The 27,139-nt window shown below is 33.8% G+C and overlaps 3 protein-coding genes across 3 annotated transcripts in view; 2 read left to right on the forward strand and 1 right to left on the reverse strand.

The window, feature by feature from the left end:
• The first annotated feature begins 4,062 nt into the window (after window positions 1-4,062).
• Window positions 4,063-5,601, forward strand: LOC132041041 (uncharacterized). Its single transcript, XM_059431787.1, has 3 exons — window positions 4,063-4,304; window positions 4,640-4,759; window positions 5,208-5,601. The coding sequence occupies exons 1-3, from the start codon at window positions 4,185-4,187 to the stop codon at window positions 5,325-5,327; spliced, it is 360 nt and encodes a 119-aa protein (XP_059287770.1). The 5' UTR covers window positions 4,063-4,184; the 3' UTR covers window positions 5,328-5,601.
• Window positions 5,602-13,019: 7,418 nt separating this feature from the next.
• Window positions 13,020-19,404, forward strand: LOC132039619 (probable voltage-gated potassium channel subunit beta). Its single transcript, XM_059430117.1, has 4 exons — window positions 13,020-13,691; window positions 16,965-17,108; window positions 17,848-18,012; window positions 19,067-19,404. Exons 1-4 carry the CDS (start codon window positions 13,122-13,124, stop codon window positions 19,178-19,180), a joined length of 993 nt encoding a protein of 330 aa, XP_059286100.1. The 5' UTR covers window positions 13,020-13,121; the 3' UTR covers window positions 19,181-19,404.
• A 1,844-nt stretch (window positions 19,405-21,248) lies between these two features.
• Window positions 21,249-27,139, reverse strand: part of LOC132039233 (protein ALWAYS EARLY 3-like) — a 14,796-nt gene continuing 8,905 nt past the window's right edge. Inside the window, exons 10-17 of the mRNA XM_059429766.1 lie at window positions 26,321-26,385; window positions 25,988-26,215; window positions 25,204-25,365; window positions 24,074-24,217; window positions 23,793-24,002; window positions 22,611-22,715; window positions 22,425-22,523; window positions 21,249-21,626 (exon numbers count right to left, since the gene is read on the reverse strand). Coding sequence (XP_059285749.1) covers window positions 21,462-21,626; window positions 22,425-22,523; window positions 22,611-22,715; window positions 23,793-24,002; window positions 24,074-24,217; window positions 25,204-25,365; window positions 25,988-26,215; window positions 26,321-26,385 — 1,178 coding nt within the window. The 3' untranslated portion in view covers window positions 21,249-21,461. The remainder of the gene's footprint in view (window positions 21,627-22,424; window positions 22,524-22,610; window positions 22,716-23,792; window positions 24,003-24,073; window positions 24,218-25,203; window positions 25,366-25,987; window positions 26,216-26,320; window positions 26,386-27,139) is intronic.

Raw genomic sequence — 27,139 nt, forward strand, 5'->3', positions numbered from 1 at the left:
GTCGGGTTGGCTTTAGTAAATGAGTAGGACGAACTAATATTTAATTCCATAGTTCCGTCTTCTTCTTTTATATCAAATTATCTATAGTATTTATAATATTTATCCATATTAAAACAATTGATCTTCAAGGGCGTGAAGCCATGAACACATATTCTTTAATTATATTTTCATTCCTACTATATTGGAAATCTTAAGGTATTACTGATATACAAACATGAACTCAAATACATTTTATAAACAACTCTTCGAGTTTAAATCAAACATGTACATTTTAGATAGGCATAGTTGATGATAAAAAGGAGAATGAAAAATCCATCTCGTCCATACTCTTAAAACAAAATCATTTAATGTCTCCCCTTTGAGTTATTTTCCGAACGCGTTTAAAACCTTACATGTCCCGCGCTGTTTCAGTTTATAACTAAATTCTTTTATGTATATTATGATTTCCTACAAGTCTTATTTTAAATAGCATTCTTATATATCTATTTATAACTTTAGCAATACTTACACACTTTTTTTTTTTTTTCAAACGTTTAAAATATTATACTTGTATTTTTTAGCCTAATTAACCCCTAAGTCCGGTCGGTTAACCATTATTAATGGAATTTAGATGATGCCTAATACCTTCCCTCTAAGTTAGTTGAACCCTTACCTAGAATCTTTCGGTTTCGTAGACTTTAATAAAATCAACTTTAGATAATAACTTTAATGAACTTTAGGTGTCCTAATTCACCATAACTAATTAGGTGGCGACTCCCTTACTTTAATTACCCCGGAATTACCGGGATGTTGTAAACTATTTTGACCCCGGTTAAAATAGGGTATGACATTTAGTTGTTAGTTGCCTCACATTTTAATACTTTTAATCGTCTTTTGAGTATTGTTAATTTCTTTGTGCTTAATATTATATTTTTATTATGTAGGAATAAATCGATGTGAAGATGAAGAAATTCGAAGCAAAATTGGATGAAAAGTGAGAAAAGAAAAGGATAGAGAAAATGAGGGAAGACAACCTCCTGGAGACATAATGATGAGGAATTAAAGTATAAAAATAAGGAAGAAGAAAAGACAACAAATGCAAAAGAAAAAACAATTGAAATTGAGAATTAAGAAAAAGACATACCTGGGCACATTACTGAACATGTCAAGTGTTAGACGCGGTGGACATTGAACAGGGTCCAAATAATATTTGGACTATAATATTTCCCAATTAGTTTTAGACTGAGTTATTTTGTTTGGGCTTTTTTCTAAATCTATAAATATTCCATAAGCCACAATTTTTACATAACTTTGGGTAACTTGAAACCCTTAGTTCAGAACTTTGGACCTAGAGAGAGGTTGGAGCCACCGTGGAGGCCGTAGTTACAGGTTTTTATCTTCTCTTATCTGTAATACTCATTTTTACGTTTTTTATTCGGATGATTTGTTGTTTTTCCTCCATGTCTATGTGGAGCTAAACTTTATAGTCCTAGGGTTTTGACGTTGGCATGAAAGTTGACGTTTGATTATTGTTATGTCTATTGGTTTTCCATCTTTGGATTATTTATTATTCTTGGTCTTAATTGTTTGATTATTTGACGAAATAGTTGAACACTATCTGTGGCGTGTGAATTGAACTAGGGATAGGGAATTTGCATGCGTAATAAGAATAAATAGAGATTGTTCGATATAATTGTTTCGCTAATGAGGATAGGAATATACCGTTTAGCCTTGCTTAGTTGAATACGGAGAATTAAATGCGTTCTTGTTACCTCTGGCGACCATAGGAATATAGGCGTTATAGTAGCATCTACAGGCTTGTGAGCAACTCAGAAGATATTCATAAAGTTATAATTAACCCGTCAACTAGTAACCCATAGGTATAACGATTTGAAGACTCAACTGGATTGTTAGTGGTCATAGCCCTAGATCTATCTCTCCTCCGATAAAAAAATCCGCACTTTCTTGGTTGAAGTTCATTATTTGTTTTATTTTTAGTTAGTTAATAATTATATCTTGAGATTTTACTTCTTGTTTAGGTAATTAGCATTAGTTTAATTTAGTAAATAGTTAATCATAAGTCCCTATGGGTACGATATCTGAACTTTATTCCTATATTACTTGTACGACCGCGCATACTTGCGTGTGCGTTTGCGAGCAACAGTTAGAAAAGTATTGTGTATTTTCTGGTTTACTATTGATAAATTAGAGACTATTTATATACAAAGACCTGTAATTACAAGTACGATTTTAGCATAATATCTTGCACAATATCAAGACATATCTTGCACAAATAGGGATGTGATTTTGCGCAGTTAAAGAGAATTTTGTATAATAAAATCAGCGACATCACATTTTATGACAAAGAGCTTATTCAATGATGATACTTGTGTCTGCCTAAAAGCTTTGATTAATAATGGAAGAATCTCAGCCATCCGTGCATCTCACTCCCAGTGGTGGCAATTTATGTTACTTTAAAATAAGGGCACCAAGTATATGCAGAAATTATCCAGTGTGAAAAGATTAAGTATAGATTGAGTAAAATTCATATTTTCACCTTAGGAACCATGGTATATAAATTCAAATTTTGTCGTTATCCTTCTCTATGTATTTCCCTTCAAGCAGGGGCGGAACTACATGGAACCCAGGAGTTCATCCAAACCCCTTTCATCCAAAAATTACACTACATATAAGGATCAAATTTTTGTTTTTGTGTATATATTAAATGTTGAACTCTCCTGACACAAACCAACGCTTAGCTTAGTGGTAATGGGGGCCCAAATTTTCATACTACCCATGTTCGAGTCTTGCTAACAATAGTTCCTTTGATTTTTTGAACCCCTTAACAAAAATTCCGCTTCCGCTATTGCCTACAAGTGGTGCGATATAATAAATAAATTACAATAAGGATCCGTATCTTATACTTCTCCACAATGGCAGTATTACGACAAGAAAAAAAGAAAAGATCCCAGAATTTCTTGAAGATGAAAGTACAACAATTGCTTATCAAAATTCGACTAAAACCTTTGACGGGGCTGATCAAATCAGAAATGAATTAGTTGGGCCTAGGGAAACTCAAATATTGATGAGGCTTATAATATATGTTGGGACCATTAATTATTAATGAAAAATTCAAGTCTTGTCATGAGTCTGTGTTCGGTTGCATGCAGGAATACAAGAAGCTGATAAATGCAATTCCAGTGATTCATAAATTTGGTCACTCTTCGGTTGACTGATCATTAGAACATTATAAGTAATGAATTTTTATGGTTATTTTGCTTTTTTAAGTTATATACATAGAATTTTAATAATACTATTTTTGACGGATTATATAACAAATTAATATATATATATATATACTCTATATTTTTAGATTATAATATTAGATTTGATATTGTTGTATGTGAATTTAACCTACTTTATATAAATCTTACAATATGCATCAGACTAACCGTAAGTTGAAAGAAGAATTTGATTTCTTATGGAGTTAGTGATATTGGAGGGGGCAAAAGGATTTTTACTCAAAATAAACGGTGATTATAAAATTAAAAATAAAATAAATAAATGAATAATAGTAGTATTTTTGGCCCCTCAATCATTGATAAATTATTATATTGGTCCTTATAATAATATATGACTGAGCACATTTTACCTTCAATATATCTTTTGGCCCCTTTATGTAGAAAACATATTATATTTGAATTATTTTAAGAAATATATTATCCTCAAATATGGAGTAACATACAGCCTTACCATAGCACACGAGCAATTAAATAGTGGAATGGTTAATAATTTTAAAAATTTGTACGAGTAAAGAAATAAAAATGCATTTATTTCAAGTAATTGAAGGTTAAATGTGCTACACGTATGACCACAAAAATTAAAATCAAAATTTACCAGACCCAAATTTGCCAACACTAAAATATACCCATATTTCTTCAAGTTCGAGAACCAAGTGACATGACAGTTAGCATGATTAGTTACGTTATTAACCATAGAAAAAAATTCTCTATTTTCGCAACAAAAACCTCAAAAAGAAACACGTGGCAATATGATTTGCTTCCACATTTCCAAGTTTATACAACTACTAGCAATAACATAGGAAAGGAAGCAACAAGAAAGAATCAGATTATTGGCCTAATCAAAGATCACTATCTCAAGGGAAAGAATTAATTAGCAAATCAAGAAGAAAAGGAAGAATAAAAATGGCTCATTTGAAAGTTGTAGCCGCAATGTCCAATTGTATTTCTACAAGATTGATGGTGCCTGCAGGAAGTATATGGATCTATAGAGGCTTTGTTAGTGCCACAAGACCTTCTCAAAAAGTGAGTCTTAATTTGTTTATATTAGTTTTTCTTATAATGGTGGTGGCGTTGAGTCGAACAACGCGTATCTTGATTAACTGCAGATCTGCATTATCTCCCATCGTGAATATCAGTAAGCTGCATCGTCCATCAAAGTTTGGACAGATAAGAAGAAACCACTAGATATTTTTGTTTCCGCTGAATTTGAACCTGATTATAAACTCGTTTTTCTTCTTTAATATTGATCACATGGATGGATTTGGTTCAAGTACTCAAAAATCCTCATTTCTATGTATGAATATTTATGTGAACATTTTCTTGTCTTTTTATTATTTAATTTGGGAAATTAAATGAAGATTGATAAAGAGACATGCCAAAAGATCATAGAAGCAGCAGAAGCAGTGAAAGAAGGGGCTAAAGAAGTGAAGAGTGTAGGTGAATTTGTCAAAGAAACAGTTTCTTCTAGTGCAGGAAATGTAAGTTTCTTTCCAGCTGTATATATATATATATATATATATTTCTCACAATTGGTTTATTTGTTTTACATTTCATTTTTCTTTGTTGAATGTTTATATATTCTATCTAATTGAACAAAGAGGAACACGATTAAGACATTTCATTTTCCTATTTTATTAATCATCATCACTTGTCACACACTAAAAACATGAATTAATTACGAATTGAACTTCATTGCTAATTTGTCGCTAAATTTGCTAACAAGATCTTTTAATAATCTATGGCTAATTCATCGTTAAATAGGATTAGCGAGCGAATTTAGTACTTTGCGACAGAAGTTATTTGTTATTAAACCTTCTTCTTTTTAACGAAAATAACTCAATACAGAGGATCATTTTTTATTTACCTTTTAATAGATATGCAGAATAATTTGTGGTTAATTACTTCGATGTTATGTTGATTAATTAGGTAATGTCGGAGATGGCAAAGGCAGCACTAGAAAAGGCAACTGAAAAAGAAGAGAAAGGTGCATGGGATAAAGTCAAGGACACTGCTAATGACATCAAGAAGAAAGTCGTTGGCAAGTGACTTTCCTAATTAATTAGCCTTAATTACATAGAGTTTTAAGTTTTGTACAATGTCGATGCAAAAAATTGTCACTAAGTGTAATTTGATTGATATAACAGGTTACTACCTTATTTTTCACATTATCATACCAAGATTAACGTGGAAAAAGTACATGTTATTGTAGGTCATTAACTTTGATAGTGCTACCGTTTGCTACTGAATTGTAATATTCCCCAATTCTTTAGATGTTAATCATTTACTTATTAAGTTTTCCATATCTAATGAGATACGTAGGATAATAAACGTCAATCAGCTTGAGCGTGATTAAACAGCAGTGAAATTCGATTAGGCTCAATCCGGCTCAGTATTATAAAACATTCGATTAGGCTCGAGTCTCGACTCAAACTTTGCTCAACGTTAGAATAAGCTCAGTCAAACTAGGCTCGGCTCGACTCGATTCAACTCAGTTCCTCTTAACCATCAAGGAGTCAAGTCTATGTATGGGATGATGAAGTATCATTAGCAACAGCTGCAGCAGCAACAACAACAACAATTTACTGGGTATATTCCCACTGACGTATCATTAGCAATAGAGACAAATTGGATGAATGGGCTTGGGATAGATAAGAAGTCCAGATCCATCCAGCCCAGGTCCATGGATTAGTTTCCCTGTCCAAGCCCAAATGGGGAATGGATGGGCCATGGGACAAGTCTTGCATCTTCAATCATTAGGAAGTACACATGAACATGTAGTTTATAATTAGTTTCTTTTTTTAAGAAGTTAATTGTCATTATGTACACAAAGTATGGAAATTTGTATTTAGACTAGCATACTTATTTTGATTCTGTGCAAGAAATAAATAAATAGTCCGGATAATACAATAACACTAACACGAGATAAAACAAAAGGTGAAAGGGTTATTTTTGTTTTTCTTGTCTCTTAACTTCTTATCAGTTTTTGATTTTACACTAAGAGAAGATTCGTTAGATACCGACATGGACTCTTTCATCCAAGTCAGTGGTAACGATCGAGTCAGATGCATTTCTTTCTAACATGAGAGGTAGATTGGAATGGAAATTCACATATTGATCTATCTCATTGATCTGGAAAAATTTCTTTTCTTGATCCACAGTCGCGACGGCTAAGGAATTTCAGACCTTTGTAAATGCAGTTTAACTAACGCAAGACTAGTCTCGTAGGCGAGATAGCTCACTTAGTCTATAAACTCAAGTTAAATCTCCAATAAACCCGCTATTGATCACTATTGGTACTCCTTATCCGGGCCTCAACTATTAAAAATAAACCCCAAGCCGTTTGATTATAGGGATAGTAAAATTTACAAATAATCACAATTTCATTCCTTGTAATTGAAAAAAGACGGTGGTTATTTTTCAAAGGAAGTACCAAAAATGGCTAATTAGACATCATTTCTACAAGGAATTAAGGGGGGTTATCCCGATATGAAATTTGAAATTAAATTTTTACCAGTATTTGGTTATAGACATTAGCTAAAACCAAGATAAAATTCATGCTAAAATCTTGAGAGCATTTCGTATCGAATGGAAAATTTTAATCCTAATTGAAATAATCTTATTTCGAATCAAACGATCTATTAACTGAATGGAATAAAAATGAATGAAATAAAAGGAGTGGAAAGAAACATATGAAAGGACTATGTGAGTATGTTCCTACCAAAAAAGGAAAAAATGAAGGGACTTATGTCTTTGGACAAGCATTGATTTTTCCGAAGCCAAATTGCCCAACCTTGAAGCGACATAAACTTGTACTACATACTGTTATAGTAGTAACAAACTGGAAGAAGAATAAATAAAAGATTCACCAACTTTAAAGTTCATAAATATGCTAAATACTACCCTCTTCAATGAATGCAACACTTACCTAGGACAAAAAAAACCAAAGTACACCATGACAAAAAAACAAAGTACACCACGACAAAAAAAGAAAAACCAAAGTACACTGACAGTTTTGAAGAGTATTCATGCATATTCTTAAAAGAATATAGTTTACAATTTTGTTTATATTTTTGCAACAAAAATATGAAGATAAAAGTTTATATGCAGTCCAATAAAAAATTAAAAACAGGTTTATGACGCCTTATTAAGAGTACACAAGAGTATTTCTCAATAGGGATGGGCATGGTACAGTATTTGAAACTTTGGTACGGTTATTTCAATTTTGGATTTTTAAAAATACTATATTATTACCGTACCAAATTAATTCAATATAGTTCGATATTTTAAAATTCGGTTTCGATATTTTACGGTACGGTAAATATCGATACTAATTTGTCGACGACTTTTATACTCATATCGTGGAGAATTATGATTTCCGCTACTTAAGAAGACGTCTCAATTATTATGTGATAAACACCGTACACATGTAAAAATATTCAAAAGCAAGTATATGCAATCCCATTCGTAAATCAATTACACAAAAAAGACATTTAAATCAAGATAGAGTAGTCAAAGTTTCAACGTTTAAACAATTAGTTTTCTAATAATACTAGTTTATATATTTGTTAGTATTATGATACTAAGATATATGAATTGTATATATAATTGTATATTTCGGTATGGTATTCGGCATTTCGATATTTTCTTTATGAATACCGTACCGAATACTAATTTTTTTAAAAATGCATACCAAATACTGTACCAAATATTATAATACCGAAACCGCGGAATAAAAAATTTCAATTTCGATATGATAATCAATATATACCATACCATACCATACCCACTCCTATTTCTCAGTGAGTCAAATATACATCCCTGACAACAAGAGAAAGTGCGATTTATGTGAGGACTATTAATAATATGTGAAGCAAAATGGTTTAAAGACCTCATTATATTACAGATACAAATGTTATCTCAACGATGAACTCTATGTTCTGTAAATACAAATTTTATCACGAAAATTTACAAATATTGAACATCATGTGAAATATTAAAATAGTGATTTGAAGTTTAAGTAAATTGTATGTTCCAACTGTATTTCTTTGTTACAATAAAATACATGTTCAAACACGATTTCTGGATCCGTTTAACAATTTTTTTTATTGGATACAGTTAAGCACAAACAAAAAGGATTTTTGAGATCTAAGATACTTGAAGTTGAGACTATGATCGATCATGTCTATGACAAATTTAAAATGTAAGAAATAATTTAATTTTAAATTTATAAAACGGATACGCCGTACTAATTTGATTGAAACGAACAAAAAGGGCAAACGTGGTGCTCCATCGCAATCACATGGCACCATGGTCTAAGGTCAGAGCTCATTTTCAAAAAAGATGATAATAACTACTCTAATATTAAAGTCAGATTAATTTTTTCTAGTTACACAATTTTGAAGGTAATTTAATTCATTTCACCATGAAAGGATGAGTAATATACCACCTTCCGTAATTTCTAACGTTCGTCTAATTCCTTCTATTTTTATGGACTAGACCCCAATTTACCTTCGCAATTACTTTTTATGTAATATCGTTTGATTAGAAATAAAATTTAATTTTCCCAAAATAATAAGAGAACGTGCCAAGCAAATCTAGCCGAACAACACTGCATCTCAAAATTAATTTATTTTAAAATTACCCTTCTTTTTAATGACTATTTGTAATTTTAGAAAAAGTTAACAAGGAGCAAAGAGGTAATACTGACAAATTATTAATTAATATTTTCAATTAATTTTCTTAAAGGATGCATCACACTCCAAAATTTATTTATTTTGAAATGGAAGAAATAATTTACAAGTATAAAATAAAATAAAGTTAAAATTAAATTATTTTACATATAAAATATGTTTTAGATAAGACTAAAAAAGTAAAATCGGGTGTCACGTAAAATGAAACTAAGGCCCCGTTTGGACATGGTTTGAAACCAGGTTTCAAACCATGGTTTCAAACCATGTTTGGACATACAATTTGAATATTTTAAGTTGTATTTTCTCTTATAGACATAAAAACCCCACAAATTGTGAAAACTATCTAAACATTCTTAATTCTTATACAATCTTACCAAATGAGCAAATCATAGTTTATAACAAAATTAGTACACTACTAGAAGACTTTTCTAAAAAATGCAACATCAATTAATCAAACTTTATTTCAATAAAATCGAAAATTTAACATGAATAGTAATGTAACTATTATTTAATATAATCTTCCCACATAAATTAAAGATTGGTAGACATAAATAAAAGTTGGTGGAAGTTAATGAGATTGGTAAATGATTGATGGGGTAATTGTTAAAAATATTTACCAACTTATGATTTTTTTTACAAAATATTAACTTATGGGTTAACTTTTGTATTTAAAAAAGTTAAAATCATGGTTTCAAACCCAAACTATGCTTTTTTGGATGATTTATGTTCAAACCATGATTTCAAATCAGATTTCAAACCACGACTGAAAATTGATGGCCAAACGTTGATTTGAAACCATAGTTTCAAAATTAATGGCCAAACGCCTACTAAGCAGTAATTGTCAAAAGTGCATTACATCACACCAAAGGGCATTGCTTAGATCAGTAATCACACTCAGTCTTGGAAACAGCTAAGCTACAAAAAGTATCAACAAACGCTTCACCCCAAATTCTCATTTCCCACTATCTGTTCCTCCTAAAAAAGTAATCTTTCTCTGCTCCTTTTCATTCTTGATCTCCAAAAAAAAAATATCTATTGCTATAATACATCAATAGAATATCTCATTAAATGTAAAAAAAATATCTATTGCTATAAAATATCTCATTAAATGTAAAAAAAAATTGATTAAAAAGAAAATTTTCATATTGATTGAAACGGGGAAAGTATTAAAAATTTTCTAGCGAGTAGTAGTAAATATTAAAAGTGTATAACACCAGAGGATGTGGTGAAGCAAATAGAGTTGCTCCTCCCTTAACCTGAGGTTTCGGATTTAAGCTTTGAGTATGGAAAAGTTCTTGATGGAAAACCTTTCCCGAATGAGCCCTATGCGGCGCTAATACAAATTTAGTCGGCTTCCAATACAGATATCGGACACCAAATGATTTTATTTTTATTTTTATCAAAAGTGCATCACATCACATCAAAGTCACTGCTTAGATCAGTAATCACACTTAGTCCCTATAAGATATGCCAAGTGGAAACAGCTAAGCTACACAACGTATCACCAAGCACTTCAACTCCATCCCAATTTGTCATTTCTCACTCTTTGTTCCTCCTAAAAAAAGTAATCTCCTTAAAAAAGTAATCTCCTAAAAGAGTAATCTCCTAAAAGAGTAATCTTTCTTTCCTTTTTCTTGATTGTTGATCTCCAAAACAACCCAAAAAATGCAAATGCAAATGCAATATAAGAATTTAATCAGATCAGGTCTAAAAGTATCCCAACTCTCATATGGAGCATGGGTAACATTCGGCAATCAACTAGATGTCAAAGAATTAAAAACCCTCTTACAATGTTGTTCAAGTGCTTAGTTATAACACACGATAGTTCGAGTGTCTAAATGATATATATACTAACAAATTTACGAGATTATCGATGTATTCAATCATTGTTTAATCAAAATTAATTAATGTTTTTATTATATTAGATAATTATAGTAAATTAAATTGATTTAATATAAATATTGGATACGAACAAGTATTTAAGGGATCGTTTGGTATACATGATAAAGTGAGATATTTCAGGATGAGATAAATTTATACTCAATTAAATAAATATGAATTTAATCTCATACTTAATTTTGGATATCTCACCTTATATCATCAAACTTGAGATTATTTTATCCAACGTTTAGATAGAGACGGAGCCAGAATTTAAAGCTTATAAATTCAGAATCCTAATCCTTTTAACTTACGGGGTTCTAAATTAATAGATTGTACATGATTAAAGACATTATCAAGATAAATATAAAATTTGGACCAAAACTACTGTTGTTGAACCCGTAAACTGTACTCTAGGTTCGCCCTTGCTTCCAGATAAGCTAAATTAGCCCAAAAATTATAAAAGAATCCAACTAAAAGTGAATCACATCACACCAAAGGTCACTGCTTAGATCAATGTCACTTTCAATGTCCTATAAGTTATGCCAAGTGTGAACAGCGAATCTACAAAAAAGTATCACCAAACACTTCGATTGCATTCCAAACTCTTTCTAGTTTGTTCCTCTTTAAAAAAAACCAATCTTTCTCTCATTTTCTCGATTCTTGATCTCATCAAAAAACAATGCAAATGCAATACAAGAATTTAGGTAGATCAGGTCTCAAAAGTATCCCAACTCTGGAGCATGGGTAACATTTGGCAATCAACTTGATGTCAAAGAAGCAAAAACCCTCTTAAAATGTTACCGCGACATTTCATCACTTGTTCAGATGCTCAATTGTTACATATCATAGTTCGAATATCTAAATGAGATATATACTGATAAACTTAAGGAATTATCGATGTAGTCAATTATTATTATATCACGATTAATTAATTTTTTTACCATATATCAAATTACCTAATTATAATAAATTAAATTGATTTAATATAAATATTGGATACGAACAAGTATTTAAGGGGTTGTTTGGTATGCGGGATAAGGTGGGATATCCTAGAATTAAATGACTGACTAAATTCATATTGTGTTTGGTTGACAGTGATAAATTTATACCGTCAACCAAACAAGTATAAATTTAATCTCACACTTAATCCTGAATATCCCATCTTTTATTTTAGTTTCTCATCCGGTATCTGATACCTGTTTTGAAGTTCGGCTATATCCTGATTGGCGCCGCATAGGGCCTATTTCTGCAGAAAACGTTCCTACCAAGATTTTTTCCATACCCAGATCTCAAATTCGAGACCTCTAATTAAGAGAGTTGCACCCTCATACGTTATATCACATCTTTTGGCGGTGGATATCCCTAAGGGTGGGAGTTAGGTATTCGGTTCGGTATTTTCAAAGTTCGGGTTCGGTAATTTGAAATTCGGTAATTGACAGTAGATACTAAATACCAAACAGAAAAAATTCGGTTCGGTTCGGTAAATCAAACTTCGGTTCGATAAATTTCGATACGGTATTCGGGATTTACCATTTAAGGAAACAAAGTATACAAAAGTTGAGGTACAATATAATTGAAACAGATTTGTAGTCTCTTCTAAATAACTCTTTACATTCCAGCATATTTGAAATTCAACAACGAAGCATATTCTACTACAGAAACATGCTTTTATATTCAAATTGAAGCACAGTTTCGGGACAAGCAAAACAGAGGGGAAAACAAAGTGAAAAAGAAGGTGGGGGACAGGAGGAAAAAGATAAAGATCTCCACAACAACTGGATATGAAAATCATTCAAATGGAGGACAACACAAGGTCATAACCAGAAGTACAAAAATATAGTAAACACATTAGAGTGAATAATTCGGTATTCGGGAAATTACGAATACGAACGTACTAATGTCTCTTACTGATCCAGAACCCGAATACCATAAATTTGAAATTTTATTCCCGAATACCGTACCGAATTACCGAAATTCTCGATTCAGTTCGATAATTTGGTTTTCGATAATTTATGCCCAACCCTAGATATCCCACCTTTATATCATCAAACTTGAAATTATTTTATTCCGCTTCCAGATAAATTAATCCAAAAATCATAAAAGAGACCCTAGTTAAAAGCGTGCCAAGTGGAAACAGCTATGCTACATAAAGGTGTCAACATAAAGGTGTCAACACTTCAACTCCATCCCAAACTCTTTCTAGTTTGCTCCTCCTTAAAAAAAAACCAATCTTTCTCTCATTTTCTTGATTCTTGATCTCACCAAAAAAATGCAAATGCAATACAAGAATTTAGGCAGATCAGGTCTAAAAGTATCCCAACTTTCATATGGAGCATGGGTAACATTTGGCAATCAACTCGATGTCAAAGAAGCAAAAACACTCTTACAATGTTGTCGTGACAATGGTGTCAATTTCTTTGACAATGCTGAAGTATATGCTAATGGTCGTGCTGAAGAAATAATGGGACAAGCTATACGTGAACTTGGTTGGAAAAGATCAGATATTGTTATATCTACTAAGATTTTTTGGGGTGGATCAGGTCCAAATGATAAAGGTTTATCAAGAAAACATATAATTGAAGGTACAAAAGCTTCATTAAAGAGACTTGATATGGATTATGTAGATCTGATTTATTGTCATAGACCTGATACAAGTACACCTATTGAAGAAACTGTTAGAGCTATGAATTATGTTATTGATAAAGGTTGGGCTTTTTATTGGGGTACTAGTGAATGGTCAGCTCAACAGATTACTGAAGCTTGGGGTGTTGCTCAAAGATTGGATCTTGTTGGTCCTATTGTTGAACAACCTGAGTACAACTTGTTGTCTAGGCACAAGGTATGGTTTAGAAATTTTTTTAGTTTATTATGGTGTTTATTGTTGTTGTTGTATTATGATTTGTTGTTGTTTTATGATGATGATATGAAATGATATTAAGGGTGTGTTTGGTATGAAGGAAAATGTTTTCTATGGAAAATATTTTCCTAGAAAAATGTGTTCTTGGAAAATAAGTAAGCAAAAACACTATGGGGGTGGGATGGGGTGGGAAGGTTCGGCGGTGGCGGAGGGTGGGATGGGGTAGGGAGGTTCGGGGGTAGGGAGGTTCGGGAGTGGCGGGGGGTTGGATGGGGTAGGGAGGTTCGGGGGTGGCGGGGGTTTGGATGGGGTAGGGAGGTTCGGGGAGGTGGGGGTTGGATGGGATGTCAGGGGTGGGGGTGGGATGGGGTAGGGTGGTTCGGGGGGGGGATGGGGTAGGGAAAGGTTGGGGTCCACCAAGATTTTTCTGTGAGGGGTGGGATGGTCATATAATTGGGGTGGGGTTTGTAGATCTGATTTATGGGTAGGCCTGAGGGAGACAATTGAAGAAACTGGGTGGAAAAAGATCCGGCTTTTTATTGGGGTTGTGAATGGTCAGCTCAACAGATTTTCTGTGGCGGGGCGGGTTCAAATGATAAAGGGTTATCTAGAAAACATATAATTGAAGGTACAAATTGTTTTCATTTTGAAATTTGGATTGACTTGATATGGATTATATTTGTAGATCTGATTTATTGACATTATGATTGGCTGATACAAGTACAAGGGTGTGTGTTTGGTATGAAGGAACTGTTTTCTATGGAATTTTTATGTTATTGATAAAAGGTTGGGCATTTTATTGGGGGACTAGTGAATGGTCAGCTCAACAGATTACTGAAGGCATTGGGAGTTGCTCAAAGGTCCAAATGATAAAAAGTTATCTAGAAAACATATAATTGAAGGTACAAAGCTTGTTGAAAAGATCTTGTTGGTCCTATTGTTGAACAACCTGAATATAACTTGTTGTCTAGGCACAAGGTATTGTTTCTACTTTATGTTATGGTTTGTTGTTCTTTATATTTGTAGTATGATGATGATATGGCATGGTTGTTGTTGTATTATGATTTTTTGTTGTTGTTTATATTTGTAGTATGATGATATGGTATATTTGTTGTGTATTATGAATTGTTGTTGCTTTTTGATGATGATATGAAATGAGCTTAAGCGTGTGTTTGGTATGAAGGAAAATATTTTCCTACAAAAGTGTATTCTTGGAAAAACAAGTAAGCAAAAACACTATGGGACGGGGAGATTCCCGGGGGGGGGGGGGGGGGGATGGTCAAGGGATGGGGGTTGAGGCCGTTGGGTGGGTGGGGAGGAGACAACTCGGGTGGAAAAGATTTGACATTGTTGTGTCCACCAAGATTTTCTGAGGTGGGTCGGGTCCAAAAAATAAAGGGTGGGGGTAGAGGGCATTGGGTCGGTGGGGAGGAGAGAATAAATTCGGGTGGAAATGATCTGACATTGTTTTGTCCACCAAGATTTTCTGGGGCAGGTCGGGTCCAAATGATAAATCTATCAAGAAAGCATATAATTGAAGGAATGAAAACGTCGTTAAAAAAACTTGATATGGATTATGTGGATCTGATTTATTGTCATATCCTGATACAAGTACACCTATTGAAGAAACTGTTAGAGCTATGAATTATGTGATTGATAAAGGTTGGGCTTTTTATTGGGGTACTAGTGAATGGTCAGCTCAACAGATAACTGAAGCTTGGGGTGTTGCTCAAAGATTGGATCTTGTTGGTCCTATTGTTGAGCAACCTGAGTATAACTTGTTGCCTAGGCACAAGATATTGTTTTCAGTTTGATTCTTGATTTGGATTGTTTCTACTTTATATTATGGTTTGTTGTTGTTTATATTTGTAGTATGATGATGATATGGCGTAGTAGTTGTTGTATTATGATTTGTTGTTGTTTTCTGATAATGATATGAAATGAGCTTAAGGGTGTGTTTGGTATGTATTCTTGGAAAATAAGTAAGCAAAGACACTATTGGGGTGGGATGGGGTGGGGAGGTTTTGGGGGTGGGCTGGTCAAGGGGTGGGGGCTGAGGGCATTGGGTGGGTGGGGAGGAGACAATGAACTCGGGTGGAAATGATCTGACATTGTTGTGTCCACCAAGATTTTTTGGGGCGGGTCGGGTCCAAATGATATATTTATCATGAAAGCATATAATTGAAGGAATGAGATTGTCGTTGAAAAGGCTTGATATGGATTATGTGGATCTGATTTATTGTCATAGGCCTGATACAAGTACACCTATTAAAGAAACTGTTAGGGCTATGAACTATGTGATTGATAAAGGTTGGGCTTTTTATTGGGGAACTAGTGAATGGTCAGCTCAGCAGAGGAAGCTTGGGGGTTGCTCAAAGATTGGATCTTGTTGGGTCCTATTGTTGAGCAGCCTTAGTATAACTTGTTGTCTAGGCACAAGGTATCTTTTTTACTCTGATATTTTAGGCATATTCAGGATCTAGAGTAGAGTAAGTGTGAGTTTATTATATATACACATTTTACCACGTCTCAACTTATGTGACACTTTTCACTTCTCGAGATTCAACTTGTGTGAACTTTGATTTTAAACTGTATTTTCATCATATTGACATGAGAAGAATTGCATCTTGTATTACTTTTCTTATAGTTTTTGATATCTAAATTTTATATTTAAAATAGTAAGTTGATCTAATGCAATTTAGCTCCGAAATTAGTCAAATTGTCTTGATAAGTGAAGTGTCACATAAATTGAGACAGAGGGAGTAATATTTATTTCGAGCTGAAAGTAATAGGTTCAGGTGAATCATAGCACCACCCTAAATCTGTTTTTGATTACCCCCTTCCCACCTTCTTGGGATTTAGATAGTTTTCACTTTATAGAATGATTTCTTGTTGACTGTTAATAAAAGAGAGAAGGAATCTTGGTTGTTTGGTAATGATGCAGGGGTGCACCCTTAGTTGAATGGTTAGGAAATGTTTATGCTTCTTCAAATGAATTTACTCCATGGAGTTTTCTTAGAGATTGCATCTTTGTATAAGTGTGAGAGTTTTGAGACCTTGTAGTTTTAGAGCAACTCCAATTTTATCTTTATATATAGATTATTGAGTATTGGAATGAAACATGTCCAAATAGAGCAGAATGGATATAGGAAATTCTAGTTTGGGTCCTTTGGGAGTAGGTGTTAACTTTTCTAACTAAACCTGTTATGTGTCTTTTCTCTAACACACTACATGGACCTCATTGAATGGTTGCAGGTCGAATCTGAGTACCTGCCTCTGTATAGCAACTACGGAATTGGTCTTACCACATGGAGTCCTCTCGCTTCAGGCGTTCTGACTGGAAAATATAACGCAGGGAACATTCCACCAGACAGTCGATTTGCACTTGAAAATTACAAGGTAGAACCCTCAAAGTTTTACAAGAAAATCCCGTTTGTTGGTCTGCCACTCTTATCGGCTTTAAGTTAATGCTCTTAGTATATTTACTTGTGATATTTGTTAACTGTCAAGCAATTAGTTCTTGTGATTTTTAACCATTTTTATCTTTCATTGAAAATGGATGGTTTATGTGTGCCAAAAGGAATTTTCCTTTCCCTTGGACAAGCAGAGTGTTCTTACTTCTTACTGGTTGTGATCAGATGTCACTGACCTGCTTCTTAGTAATTCTAATCTAGAATATCAAAAGAAGTTTTAACATTTTCTTATGTTCTACAACCTAGAATTATAAGATAAATGTCATCTTAGTCTTTAGATAATGAGGAATGAAAGTGCTATTGGCAGGTGGCTTCAAAATTTTTAGATTGTTCTTCATCTGCTGTACCCATATTTTAAATGTTCAAGATTTTCCATCTCAAAAAAAAAAAAAAGTTAACGATTTTTCGAGTCACATTCCAAATAGAGGAACCAAGGGTCCAATAGTGGAAGTTGAAACTTTTCCTTTTAGATAGGGTCAGATCTATGTATTTATAGACATATCTAAACTTCATATATATATATATATATATATATGCATGTGCGTACTTTAAAATTTTGAAAACCTTTTCTTTGTCATTCCCCAGTCTCTTTTTTAAACTTCTACTCAAGAAACTTAACTATTAATCTTATGCATGGAACTTACTGTTGATCTTATGCATGGCAGAATCTCGCCAGCAGATCTTTGGTAGATGATGTGCTGAGGAAAGTAAATGGATTGAAACCAATTGCTGAGGAACTAGGTGTACCTCTACCTCAACTGGCGATTGCGTGGTGTGCTGCAAATCCTAATGTCTCATCTGTTATTACTGGTGCCACCAAAGAGTATCAGGTCCGTTAGTTTTTCCCTTATTCTTTTCATGAGCTTTCCCTTTCAAACGTTGATTCTTTTTCTTCGGTGGTAGCTCTCATCCAATTATTGATATCAATCGCGAATGATTTTCCTTTCAATATTTTCCGTATTGTTTTTATTTCTATGCATGCGTTCATGAAGTATTTATCGGCTGCCATGTATTACATTTTTATGAGTTTCTGACCAGTAGTTTCTACTTCTTGCAAGTTTCTCTTTCTTTCTGGGTAATCATGTTGGTCTTTCTAAGCCTTTCTGAGCCTACTTTTATAGTTTTTGTGTGTGTTCATTAACTGAATTCAGTTCTCATACTCAACCCCCCACCCACGACAACCCAACCTCTTCTTTTTCCATCCAAAGAAATTAAAAAAAATAAAAAAAAATAAAAAAACTTCTTACTTTGCTTTCTAAAGTAAGTTCTCCTTCTGATTTATTTCTACTTTAAATCTCTAATGATTTTAACTTATTTCTATAGACATCCACGGGAAACAAAGAGATTATATCAATCTTCTTTTTGCATTGTCTTCTTCTTTAAATGCTTTGATCGAACATAATCTTAATTTGTACTCCTTCCATTTCCTTTTCTATGACTATGTCCGTCTAGGCACGGATTTTAAGAAAGAAATAAAAGACATTACGCACATACCCATAAGTACGTTTGAACTTGTGATCTTAAACATGACAAGACATTTCTATAGCTATAACAGCCTTCCATGAAGGGCAAAATACTAAAACGGAAAGCTTAAAAGTTAAAATATTTCCAAATATGGAATAGTGTCATTCTTTTGGGAAGAGACTTGAAAGGAAATAGTGCCATATAAAATGAAGCAAGAGAGTAGCATTAGTCTATATTGCTCGGACTCTTCAATAATACCGGCAGGTATATGTTGGATCCTCCAAAAGTGCGATGCATATTTTTGGAGGATTCGACACAGTTGCGGCAACATTTTTGGAGGGTCCGAGAAACATACGTATTAGTTTTTGTATTACATTTTTTACCTTGCTTATCTCATGTTTGATCTTTACACCAATGCAGATTCAAGAAAACATGAAAGCCATCAATGTCATTCCATTGTTAACACCTGCTGTGATGGAGAAGATTGAGGCAGTTGTTCAAAGCAAGCCAAAGCGCCTGGATTCATATAGGTAGACATATTTCGAGATATCCATTAGTGGTTTCAAGAAGCACTGCTTATTCAGACTGAGTTTCCTCATTATGTAATTTGCACCCCCTTTTGCTTATCATATGTATAGACACTATGAGAGTTGATGTTGTTTCTGAACCAACCTTTAATTGTGGTGAATTTTCTACTTCTTTGGGTGGATGATGATATATTGGCTTTTGGAGTTAGAATAAATGTTGTCTTGAGTTTATTCTCTGTTTGTGAGTAGTAATCTTTAAAAACATTCTCCATAGTTTATGTTTCATCAACTGATGTTATAATGAATGTTTATGTGATTTGTGTAACATCTTTGACTCTAACAAGTACCACCTGTTTCTTCTAAGCTTACCTATTCAAGTTTGATGTGAGCTTTTACTTCTAGTGACCTCTAAAAGTGACGAGGTTGTATAAATACTTTTTTCATTGTCATACTAAGATTTTATACTCTCTTTTTCCAGAAGTGCGCAGTTGAGTGTATTTGTTATTTCCAAATCTACAAGATATACTTCCAAGTTGAACTTTGGCTTGTTTTCAAACCAAAACCATTTGGTTTAAAAAATAGATTTTGAATTTTAGGAGTTGAATCAAAATGTACCCAGATACCCAAAATAACTTAGGTTTTCACCAAAAAAAAAAAAAAAAAAAAAAAAATTCACTCCAGAAACCTTTATTAATTTCTCCAAAATTATTTGTATTCTTTGGCGTCTTGTATCTGAAGGAATGCCTAAAGCATCACTTGAACTCACATCAATACTAAAGTCCAAATTTGATTAGGAAAACTCTAATACGTCTTTACGTGTGAGTAGAATCCCATTGAAAATAGCTGTAAAATGACTACGTGATTATCCAGAAGTGTCTTGCAACAGAAATGGCCAAATAAGTCTAGAATTTATCGGTTGAAGACTTGGGGGAGGTGAGGTGGGCAGAATAAATGATATTTACACCAAATCAATGAAATACTCATTCATTATTAATCATAATAATTTATTCTAGGGAAAAGGGTCAAACATATCTCATTATTTTGTTTTATTAGTTAAATACACCCTCCGTTAGTGAAAGTTAATAAAAATACCCCTAGCGTCTTCAAACTTCACACTTATGCCCCTATTTGGATGGAAATTCTTAAATTCTCTCAAATTACCCAATTTCAAAAAAATTACCCACTTTTTTTGTTGACATCCCCCCCCCCCCCAACCCGTCTATCATCATCATTCCCGCCTATCATCATCATTAAGCTCTAGCTTCATCTTCTTTAATGGAGAAAAACATTAATCCGTTGTGTTAGCATAACTTGACTCGAGCTGTCTGCTAAATAAACATTTCCTAGACTGTTCGTGTGGCAATTTATTAACTACAGAAAGGATTAAAGTTAATCTTTTTAAATTTTAGCATTCAATGGGATAGACTCATTTGGATTTGTGGATGCAGATGAGAGAAGTATTCCAGTAGTCCATGGATTCAAGAAATGCACTGTTTGATATAGGATTTAAAATATGGTCAATTGTTCACCCAGTAGTATTCCAAATTCCATACTAATTCACAATTTTCTATTATTCCATATTCTTAATCAAATTCGTATATGGAGAATTTCCATGAATCCTCCTAATTTTGTGAAAAAACTTAGTTTCATATATTTGATTCCTAAATCAGTGTCATTGTATCCTCCAAGTACTGGCTGCATCAAAATTTGGAGTTGGATTTAAAAATTAAATTTGAGGCGAGTTTTGAGATTTTATCATTTGGGTGTGTCCTTGTTTTTTTTCTTTTTTTTCTCCACAAGGAAGAAGATGAAGGCAGAGGACTTGAATTACGATGATAAAGCGGGTTGGGCGGGTCGGTCAACAAAAAAGTGGGTAATTTTTTGAAATTGTGTAATTTGAGAGGATTTGGGGATTTCCATCCAAATAGGGGCATAAGTGTAAAGTTTGAAGACGGCGGGGGTATTTTTGTTAACTTTCACTAACGAAGGGTATATTTAACTAATAAAACAAAGTAGAGGGGTATGTTTGACCCTTTTCCCTTTATTCTAAACACCGGGCACGCATAAATATTTCCTTCAAAATCTGTTGATTTCATAGATTTCTTGCATTTTCATGGCAGCTTAGTTGGAATTCTGCTGAGTTTGGAAACACATATAGAACAAAACTAATTTTCACTTTTCACAAAGCAAATTGAGTTTGCATTGATCTGAGAGCTGAACTATGAATAAGGTTAGTTATCTGCATAGTAAATTTACAAGAGGTTAAAAGACTGCTGATAATACATGGTCTAAGTTGGTACTAATGCCAGAATTTGGTTTCTGATGATTCCCATACACTTCTGTATTTCACCATAGACTGGAAAGTTCTGCGAGCAACAGGGTTGCAAGCTTGCTAGAGCAGAATCAAGCACTTTCGCCACATCAGCGGGTGGAAACTGTCGCTCCGTACACTTCTGCAACGATATACAATATATAAAGAAGCAATGTCAAGCATAAGGATGGAAATCCGACGGTATTGTAGGATCGCAGAATGCCCACAGAAATATTCAGAGTATGATAAATGGGGATAAAAGGGCACCGATATTTTTGTGGAAGACCACCTAAACGAGGGGAAAAACCACGGAACAAGAAGAGCAAAACAATCACTATAGTGAGATCAGATACACTCTATACCCGAGTATCACAAAATTCTTGATACTAATACACTAAAAAAAGATGCTCTCATTTTAACTTTCTTCATTCTAAAACTCAAAACATCCCAGTATCAATATGTATCAGTCTCTACTTCTCCTCCTATTTATAAGTGATCCAAAATCACAATACAATGTCTACTTAGCTAGAAATTTTGAGAACGAGAATCGTCTTGTGGATAAAAGGGCAGCCCGGTGCACTAAGCTCCCGCTATGCGCGGGGTCCGGGGAAGGGCCGGACCACAAGGGTCTATTATACGCAGCCTTACCTTGCATTTCTGCAAGAGGCTGTTTCCACGGCTCGAACATGTTATGGAAAATTTAATGTCATGCAAAAAGGAGGCACCCAACATGGAAATCCGAAGTCTAGCAAAGGGCAGAAAGTGATAGGTAATCCAAGCAAGGTAATTTCCATTCTGAAGTCTGAACATTCTAAAGCATAATCTTCTCACAAAAGCCAGCCCAAAGAAACATAAACTTGGAAAATGTACTGGAGTTACGGTATAAAAGAACTTGTCAACAGAAGACAGGAAAAGAACTGAGACTACCAATTGTATTTACCTGAATCATAAGCAAAGTCGCAACACATTTAGTGATAAGTTCGGAAGGAATTTCTGCTTCATTTCTATCCGACATATTCTTTGACTTAGGATCAGGTGCCTGCAACAGATAAATGCACTTTTAATCAATTTATATAGAGAAACAAATATAGCCACTAAGCGAACATGGGCTGGTAAAAGATCTCACAGTGGGCATGCAAGAGTCATCTAGCGGAATCCAATCATTCACATAATCAATAGCCTCCTCAATCTTCTCAATGGTTTTTTCTCTACCACTAAGCGAAAGCATCGCCTACACAGATAAGTTAATCAGAACTAAGCGAATCTACAACATGCAGAAGATAATGACTAGGTCACGAAAACGACAGAAGAAACATAAACAATAATAGGATGCAATACACAAAAAAAAAAAAAAAAAAAATTGTATGGTGGTATTGAATTAATAAAATCAAGTCTAAACAGATTAGAAGACGTCTGATATTATTAAACTTGGTTAAGAACCGCAAAGGTTTTAAAATAGCTAAATTTCAATAGTTCTCAAAAGAATGTCTCAATAAAGGTACTGGAAGTCCTTAACTTTTTTCTATTTGATCCTGATGTATTTATTCAAGATATTTTGATCTTGTTATATACCAAAATGAAAATGATATAAAATTTATGCAAAATCACATATTATCTTTAAATGGAGTCAAAGGCCCAAAAAAAATTTACGTTTTCACCAAAAGAATTTTTTTATATAAAAAATACTAAAGACATCACCAACTGATCTAGCCAAATTAAATGAATAGGTATCCCACAACTCTGTCGGTACGTATAAATTTCATTCTTAGGACTTCCAAAATTAAGATGTAATACAGGATAAGTAGTAGAAGTCCAGAACAGTGCATTTATACAAAACCACATTGAGTAAGCAATATTATTGACTCGAAAGGGAAAGAAATTAAATGTAGATCAAATTGCTAGAGAGCAAATAGGTAAAACCCAGTAGATAGTAACTTAGACAAAAGCATCTCCTCACAGATTAAGAGGGACAAAAGCAGATACTACCATGAATTTCATTTATACTTATTAAACAATGAACAAGTATCATCACAAAGTGTGGTGTTTGTTATGTTGTAAATGCTATTACTGAAGAACAAATTGATGACTGCATTTGAAGAAACGCATTTGAATATTCCCAAATCTGCTGAGGTCTTAAATTGACCCGGCAGCCATGTGAATGATGTTTCCAAATAAACTAATAAATATTGACATGTTATGAATCATAGCCTGCTTTAGAACCTTTTCAAACATCATTTTAAAACCGATTTGGGTCACACCACCACTGGTTTTAGAAAAAATCCCAACTAACAGTTGATTGACTGTGTACCTGCACGGCTGCATCTACCATAGTCCGAGATTTGATTTTTGAACTTTCTATTATCTCGTTGACAACTGATTCCTGAGGCTGACTTGTACCACGATCAAAAGTGCACAACACACTAGGATCAACAAAATTTGTAACTGGCCTTGGCCATGCAAGTGGAATGCCTCCCTGATAGGTATTCCGCTGCCTCAAGCGATACAGGGCAGAAGAAACCTGCCAAAGCAAATGAATGCTATCGCAAACTTTGTGCATCTTAGTAAATTAAAATACGAGGATAACCATACCTGCTCATTGACTTCATTTAACTGTATTAGCACAGCAGCATATTGCTTCTGGAAAGGCTCTGGGTCTTTAAGAAAACAGCCATTGCTCTTTTGATTTTCCAACACATCATCATTCATGCGCCTCAACTCTGAAACCACTGCATCCTACAAGTTCAACCCAATGTCATGAGCTCAGCACAAAATATTCATGCCTTGTATGTCTAACATCAACTAGAGAAATGCATCTATTGACAAAAGTCCCGGAACACATACGTCGAAATACAAGAACACCAACCTTGACAGCTACCTCAAAAAATACAAGACAAGAAGCAGTACAACTCTAAAACCCAAGAAACTAGTCATCAATACTAGCTCACCACTAACTTAAATATTCCCTACCTCAAACAAAACAGTAAACACAGATTTTCTCATAAACAAATAAATGGTCAACGAAAACCTCCACAGATTTTCTCAAACTAGCATATGCCTGTATGTAGTAGACTAAGTTCTATAAAGCTTCTTCCATTCTTCGACCTTAACCTGCAGGTTCATTAAAAGGTTACCCCTTTTACAATTTTTTCCTTTTCTTCTTCCTACACATATAAACCCTTCATTTTCAGAAAAGAAATATACTTCTCCCTCATTAGCTTATACTGGTAATTCTGACATGAATTATACAAGTTTTATTGTTAAAGGCATTCTATTTGGTTGAATAAGAGAACATAAAAGAACTTACTGTTGAATTTTGCGATCATCTCATCCAACAGTTTTAACTTTAAACTTTAAACTGTTGGAAGGAACACATTTATTTATTAATTAAGGTCTGGAACACACTTCCTCACTTATGAAACCCCTTGGTTCACCAAAGAGTCAAACGTCCCACATGGTACAAGAAAAGTAAAATTTTGGAGGGACGTGCGGTTAGGTCATTCACCACTCAAAGATTTTGCAGCATCAACTGTCTTCACAATTCAGTGATCACTGAATCATTCACGGATTAAGGTTGAACTCTCTCAGGAGGAATTTAAATTATTTGGAAGTGCCTAGGACTTAAGAGGGAGAGAAAGAGAGAGAGACCTTGCTTTCATTTGTATGAGCTTCTTTCATGGATCATATAAATAATAAGTGAAAAACAAAATTAATTTTGCAACCTTTTTATCTAGTGCACGAGTCAACTCAACAAGAGCTTGAACATCAGCTTCCTTTGCTTGAATTTGAGCAGCAACAGAAGACTTTAAATATGCTTTCTGTTGGTATGTGGCGGTTTCCGGGACTCCAGATTTACATTGCATATCAGCTTCTGCTGAAGCCACCTGACCATCAAGGTACTAATAAATTATGTAGAATGATAATATTAAGAAGCATAAAAAAAATAATCCATCCTTCTTAGTTATTGGGAAAAAAAATTGTCACACGCAATAAGGGGAGTAATGATCGAACCTCTAGAGGGACTTCTCAAGGTATATATCAATTATGGTATTACAGAGATTTTGAGATCAGGGATAAAATTGATAGTCATGAAATCTACCAACTCTCACGTTGAATGTCAGTTTTTCCATTATAAGGTAAACCGAATTAAGGTTCATCTTTCGAAATCGAAAAACATAAATCTGTACCCTTTCTGTTTAGGTGGCCTACTTTGATGTGGTATTTTGCCTCAATTAACCAATTTAGAAAAACAGGGGTAGGTAATCATTAAATTGAACTAGAAATACTATCAAGTATTTATATTTTTGTTCCAAAAAACTAAATAAATTAAGAACATCTTGACAGCTAAATATCATAATTATAACCCCCAAAGTCCACTTAGAACAGTAATAATAGTTTAAAATTGGATGTGCCAAATTGCAATCTCAGTTAGATCAGGGCGTTTGATGAATCTGAAATATACTAATTATAAAAGGTATATAAGGGAGTATGAGGAGAACCACTGACCTTTGTCTGCTTTAGCAGATTACTGATGGGATGAGTTGGTGCGGAGAAATGAGAGAAAACATCTCCATTCTCCATGTTGTCACCAGCCGGAAATTTCAAAATCTCATTTGCTCGTACATTCACCTTGAGCTCATTGAAACTCTCAAAAAACTTATCAACAGCATCTGCATGCCTTTTAAGTGATGTGGGCATGTTTTCAGATGGATTTAGAGGCATGCAGTCAAAGTCCTGTCAGAGCAATAAATGTGCCAATAAGCCATCAGGTCCAGAAAACAACCACTGGAGAACCAAAAAGTACTGAAATACACTCTTTTTTTGTAAGTACTGAAATACCGATTCATACACACATGTTATGAACCAAGTACCCAAGCTGTTTACAAGGGGACCTAAGGTTTTGTCTTCCAACAGATAAAAGAGATTTGACGCAAGAGTGTAATACATCTGTTTGGTTGAGTAATCCATTTAATATAGTTATGCCTTTCTTTTCTTTTTTCTCGCATTCAGAAGCATCTTCAGAAGAAATATTAGACTTACCATATTTGGAGGATGGGACCAGAGTGTGAGTACATCTGGACTTGCTTTAACATAGCCTAACTACTAATTTTGTTTCTCCCACATTATGAGATAGCTCCGAAAGGAACAAAAAACAATCTAGAAACTACTCCTAAATCCTAAACTAGTTGAACTGGCTATATGAATATTTGTATCTGTCTGCTATATTCAAGCCCGCCTCATTCAAATAGTAAATAATGTCTTAGAATAAGGCAAATGAGAGGTTTTTTAAAACTAAAGATATCTTTAAATCTTACAATTATTCTTGCACAGTAAACCATCAACCAGAGTAGAACTCTTGTCAAACTCTGGACCTAATCTAAGTGTAATAAAAACTAAACCTTAATAACTAAATGGCATTGCCTATATTGATCCTTTGATTCCATTCTGCTCTATATTTTAGCTAAATCGACATACATTTGAGAGATTATACACGCTTTGATACAACTTCATCCATATGATTTTAGATCTACTGCATCCTTTTCTATCAACTTCAATGATCATAGTGTTGTGCCTAAGGAAAAGTGTATATGTTGGTCTATGAAGGATGTCAGTTAACCCATCTAAAGAGACATTCTCATTTTCTGTGTGTTACTTGCA

Source organism: Lycium ferocissimum, chromosome 12 (assembly GCF_029784015.1).
Source record: "Lycium ferocissimum isolate CSIRO_LF1 chromosome 12, AGI_CSIRO_Lferr_CH_V1, whole genome shotgun sequence".
NCBI classification, from domain to species: domain Eukaryota; kingdom Viridiplantae; phylum Streptophyta; class Magnoliopsida; order Solanales; family Solanaceae; genus Lycium; species Lycium ferocissimum.